Source organism: Rhinoraja longicauda, chromosome 37 (assembly GCF_053455715.1).
Source record: "Rhinoraja longicauda isolate Sanriku21f chromosome 37, sRhiLon1.1, whole genome shotgun sequence".
NCBI lineage: Eukaryota > Metazoa > Chordata > Chondrichthyes > Rajiformes > Arhynchobatidae > Rhinoraja > Rhinoraja longicauda.
The window spans coordinates 17,988,852-17,994,851 of record NC_135989.1 but is presented as its reverse complement, the minus strand read 5'-3'; the positions used below and the strand labels follow the sequence as shown (position 1 = coordinate 17,994,851).

The 6,000-nt window shown below is 43.4% G+C and overlaps 1 protein-coding gene across 1 annotated transcript in view; it reads left to right on the top strand.

Annotated features, from left to right (window-relative positions):
- Window positions 1-405: 405 nt before the first annotated feature.
- Window positions 406-6,000, top strand: part of stxbp2 (syntaxin binding protein 2) — a 40,692-nt gene continuing 35,097 nt past the window's right edge. The window contains exon 1 of the mRNA XM_078429649.1: window positions 406-509. Coding sequence (XP_078285775.1) covers window positions 473-509 — 37 coding nt within the window. The 5' untranslated portion in view covers window positions 406-472. The remainder of the gene's footprint in view (window positions 510-6,000) is intronic.

Sequence of the window (6,000 nt, the reverse complement as noted above, 5' to 3'; positions counted from 1 at the left end):
AAATTAGTACAGAAAAGAAAATTTTGTCCCTGGAGTTATAATAGTTAACAGTCCTGATAGCCTGTGGGAAGAAACTCCCACCACCACTGGCTGTGAACCTGGAGTAGATCTTCTTGGAAGGACGTGCCAGGACGCCACTCCAATTCAAGAGTGCAGACTCACTGTGATGGATGTTTCTTTTGTTTGGTGTTAGTGTATGATTGTATGTGTTATTGTATTTTTATTGATTATTCTTATTGGTCTTAATGTTTCAACTGCGGGTAATGTTTCATTTCACTACACATTTATGTGTATGTGACAAATAAACGACTATTGATATTGACAGGGTCTTTCTCCCTCTCTCCCTCGTGACGTCACACAAAGCTGACGTCACACGCCGCTCGGCGACGTCGTCGCGCCGAAACCCACGACGTCGCTGGTGTGACGTCACGCGGCGAAGTGACGCGTCCTCCGGAGACGCGGAAAGGCCAAGATGGCGCCGGCGGGGCTGAAGGCGGTGGTCGGGGAAAGTAAGTCGCCGTCGTCCGGCCTCCGGTTACCGCCGCCGTCGCTGCTGTTGTTGTTGTAATTGTCCGAGCTCTCAGCGGCGCGGCGCGGGGCGGGGCGGGTGCGGCTTCCTCTGCGGGCGGGCGGGCAGCGCAGCGCCGGGGATGTCGGAGCTACCGGGCGCTGGGCCGGGCCGGGCCGGGCAGGGCGTTATGTAGGAAGGAACTGCAGGTGCTGCTTTACACCCAATATAAGACACACAGTGCTGGAGTAACTCAGTAAAGATAGACACAGACTCAGCAAAGATAGACACAACATGCTGGAGTAACTCAGTGAAGAGAGACACGGTGTTGGAGTAACTCAGTAAAGATAGACACTCAGTGTTGGAGTAACTCAGTAAAGATAGATCCTCAGTGTTGGAGTAACTCAGTAAAGATAGACACTCAGTGCTGGAGTAACTCAGTAAAGATAGACACTCAGTGTTGGAGTAACTCAGTAAAGATAGACACTCAGTGCTGGAGTAACTCAGTAAAGATAGATCCTCAGTGTTGGAGTAACTCAGTAAAGATAGACACTCAGTGCTGGAGTAACTCAGTAAAGATAGACACTCAGTGTTGGAGTAACTCAGTAAAGATAGATCCTCAGTGCTGGAGTAACTCAGTAAAGATAGACACTCAGTGTTGGAGTAACTCAGTAAAGATAGACACTCAGTGCTGGAGTAATTCAGTAAAGATAGACACTCAGTGCTGGAGTAACTCAGTAAAGATAGACACTCAGTGCTGGAGTAACTCAGTAAAGATAGACACTCAGTGAAGATAGACACTCAGTGCTGGAGTAACTCAGTAAAGATAGATCCTCAGTGTTGGAGTAACTCAGTAAAGATAGATCCTCAGTGTTGGAGTAACTCAGTAAAGATAGACACTCAGTGTTGGAGTAACTCAGTAAAGATAGATCCTCAGTGTTGGAGTAACTCAGTAAAGATAGACACTCAGTGTTGGAGTAACTCAGTAAAGATAGATCCTCAGTGTTGGAGTAACTCAGTAAAGATAGACACTCAGTGTTGGAGTAACTCAGTAAAGATAGATCCTCAGTGTTGGAGTAACTCAGTAAAGATAGATCCTCAGTGTTGGAGTAACTCAGTAAAGATAGACACTCAGTGCTGGAGTAACTCAGTAAAGATAGACACTCAGTGCTGGAGTAACTCAGTAAAGATAGACACTCAGTGAAGATAGACACTCAGTGCTGGAGTAACTCAGTAAAGATAGACACTCAGTGAAGATAGACACTCAGTGCTGGAGTAACTCAGTAAAGATAGACACTCAGTGCTGGAGTAACTCAGTAAAGATAGACACTCAGTGCTGGAGTAACTCAGTAAAGATAGGCACAGTGCTGGACTAACTCAGTAAAGAAAGACATAAAATGCTGGAGTAACTCAGTGTTGGAGTAATTCAGTCAAGAGAGACATAAAGTACTGGAGTAATTCTGAAGAGAGACACGCAGTGCTGGAGTAACTCAGCGGGACAGGCAGCATCTCTGGAGAGAAGGAATAGGTGACGTTTTGGGTTGAGACCCTTCTTCAGGCATGTTGACGGGGGGGGGAGTCCTCCCCCTTCAGCAGCCCGTTTAGTCAGTCAGTCAGCCCGCCTGCTCCTCTAGCACTTTGTGGCTATCTGTGATATGACTACATTAATTTAGCCTCACTGATATCATATCATATCATATCATATATATACAGCCGGAAACAGGCCTTTTCGGCCCTCCAAGTCCGTGCCGCCCAGCGATCCCCGTACATTAACACTATCCTACACCCACTAGGGACAATTTTTACATTTTACCCAGCCAATTAACCTACATACCTGTACATGTAACATGACTTCACACAACACCTGTCATAAAGAGAAACAAGCCATTTACTGGTTTAGTTTCGTTTAAAGATAGAGTGCGGAAACAGGCCCTGTGGCCCACCCAGTCCGTGCCCTCCAGCAATCACCCTGCAAGCTAACACCATCCTACACACACTAGAGACAATTCACAGTGATACCAAGTCAATTAATCTACATCCCTGTACATTTTTGGAGTGTGGGAGGAAACCGGAGCACCCGGAGAAAACCCACACGGGTCACGGGGAGAACGTGCAAACTCCGTACATACAGCACCCGGAGACAGGGTAGAACCTGGGTCTCTGGCTGTGAGGCAGCAACTCTACCACTGCGCCACCGTGCTGCACGTGTTTGGGCTGATGGATGGAGCAGGTCCTGGGCTTTCCACAGCTGGCCCAGGGCATGCACCCATTGCCATCACTCCGCTGCTGCTCTGCTGCTTATATACTTGTTTATATGCACTGGACTAAGGGGGTACAAATGTGTTTTTTAAATAAAAAAGGGGAAGGAGTCGGATGGCCCTGCAGTTCTCCCGATAGAATCATATAAGCCTATCGGCTCTGAACTTAATGTTTCCTGTTTTGCAAAACTTGTGAAATGCAGCACCGTTAAATTACACTTGCCTAAAAAAAACATACTGTAATTTGAAACAGAAAGATCTCTTTGGGAGGGGGTGTGAATCACAGTGGAAGAAAAAGTTACCTTCCCCCAATGAGCATTATTCCCAATTAGTTAGTGAAATGTTTATATCAGGGTTCTTCAGTGGGGTTCAGTGCAATTGGAGGCGTCTCATATCAGCCACCCCTTTGTTCATCAGCTTTTATTTTCATTTAGAAATTCGAGACTAAGATTTCTTAATTAAAATATAACTTGCCTGTTGAGGAGAAGTAATCTCAAAATGTGGGGGAGGCAGTAGAAGGGGCAAGAGCATGTGAGCTTCAGGTGAATTGGTAGTAGCATCTGAAAGCTATATTTTCATTTTGCTGGAGGGGGGATTGTTGGAATTGTAGATAGATGAGAAATAGAATGTATATTCACTGAAGGTGTGGAATGATATAGTGTCCAAGTGTGGCCAGGTTTTTCTGGGCAGAATAATGATTACAGAACAATGACATTTTTCAATGCCTTATGGTTCCGTTTGTTATAGTTGGTCTTGAACTCTCAACCTCTTCTGGTCTGGTGCAGTACTGTACCCACACAGTGAAAGGGGTACTGTAGCTGAAAACAATCTGTCCAATTCCTTATTCTTGTTTTCACATCACTTGTGGGCCTTGGACAACAAGATTTGGATATCTTCTCCAGATACGTGATTTTTTGTGACCTTGGATTCCAAATAGTCACACTTAATCCGTTCACTAAAATGCATGTCATTTTTCCATGCCCTTCAGACCTCTTCCCCAGACCCTCTGTTAACACCGCACACATGTCCCTGTTTGCTGAATATTATCCAGTCAAAGCAACAATTTGTATCCATTTAACAATTTAACATATCCAATGTAGTTAAATGTCAAATTTTACACCTAAAGACAGTTGTGTTGAATCACCAAAAATTCTATTGGTGTAATTTTAGAGGCTTCTTTAAAAGAGGGGGAAAGAAAATCTTTTGGGAAAGTATTTTAGAGAATACGGTCGAGGCAGTGGACAGTAGTTAACTTGATGTTGGATCTCGGACATTCTGAAGTGTTTGTGGCTAGGATGTGGAGACAGATCAACTGTTAAAATTGTGTGTCTTGTGTCTTTTACTCTGTACTGTTGTGGCTGCGTGGCAAATGATTTTCGTTCAATTCATTTTGAATGACAATAAAGGTCATTCAGATTCAGATGGAGAGATTGAACACTAAGGTGCAGATTTTAAAATGGGTGCCAAAGTACAGTGCAGTTTTAAACCTTGATTCATCAGGATATGTTGTAACCAGATATCCATTAATGACCCCTGAAACGTTCTCCCCTTTGCTGTGCCTATGTAGCCTAACTGTCATTACGCTGTCCATTTTTCTCCTCTACTTTGCCTTTGGCACCATTAAACCGTTTAATTTCTCAGCTTTCTTTCCCAATTTTGCAAAATTTCTGCACCTGATCAATTGGTGAATTCCGGTTCATTTCACGGTCTACTCATAACCCAACAAGCTATGCTTAACTAGCTGCGCCGAATCCAGGGTAATTGGTATCTATAAAAGTTTCATTTTATTTGCTTGTGTTCTTGCCACCACAGATAATACTAACTCACCAACACTGTGCACTCATTTGATTTTCCTTCCCATGCGATCTATGACTGGATGTTTCACAATATCCTTTAACATTTTATGTAAGAAAATTGCAAGACACTTAAAGTAATGTAAAAAGCTTTGAAGTATCCTGAAATAATTTGAGATGTGCATTCAGAACCATTTTGTGGAACCCTTGGAGCACTGAGCCCCAAGGCGAGATAGTGTTACTGCTGACCCCAGGTCTCCTGTGACAGAGCTAATTTTCCATCAGTCCATTCTTCATGCAAAACCTATCCTTCGACAAGGGACTTGCAGTGCAATTTGAGTGCATTGAAATAAGCCTGCCTGTCTTGCACAGAAGAATTCCACAATGTATTAATTGCATCCTGAGTATTCCCAAGAATGAAGGCAAGCTGGATAACTGTTTGTAAAATCACGGTATTGGTAATTCTCATGTTTCATTAATTGACTGAAGTTGGCTCTTGGGGGGTGGAGGGGGGTTCTCAACAGCTTAGTATATCACTATGGCAAAATACCAATGAAACTAAAGTGTTTTAATTTCATGTGGGTTAGCTGTATCGTTCTACTGAATTCAAATTGCCCTGGGCTGTCGCCACAGATCGTTCACCCGTCACCAATAATATTTACTCCCTCCCTTAATTATTCTGGAGCCTTAGCACAATCCTGTTTAATGCTTTGGAAGTATGTCAATATCGTGTCTGTTTCATTATCATCATTGAGATTTCAGTGGCTACATTGATGTGAATTGGAGGGTTGCTGAAGAGACAATTAGTGGTAAATATCCCACAGATATGCTTTGGATAATTATTTTATTCTAAAACAATTTTGCATAAGTTCTTCTCAATGTTATTATAATGTTCCCTATGTTGGGGGAGTCCAGAACCAGGGGTCACAGTTTAAGAATAAGGGGTAGGCCATTTAGGACTGAGATGAGGAAAAACATTTTCACCCAGAGTTGTGAATCTGTAATTCTTTGCCACAGAAGGAAGTGGAGGCCAATTCACTGGATGTTATCAAGAAATGGTTAGACATAGCTCTTGGGGCTAAAGGAATCGAGGGATTTGGGGCGAAAACAGAAACGGGGTACTGATTTTGGATGATCAGCCACGATCATATTGAATGGCGGTGCTGGCTCGAAGGGCCGAATGGCCCACTCGTGCATCTATTTCTATGTTTCTATAAGGAAATGGATTTGGCTATCGTGAGTGCTGCCTACATACTCAGTGACTTTGAGTTAGTCATTTTATAACCTCTCCCACAACCCTGCTATTAATAAGCTAGGAGTGAACCTAATTTTGGTATTGCTTCACCAATGACATGGTTATGTTCTGTCTTCACAAAGTATCAAACCGTGTACGTCATTCTTCTCACCTATAGCAGAACTAGGAAACTTCTTTTAGTTGTTC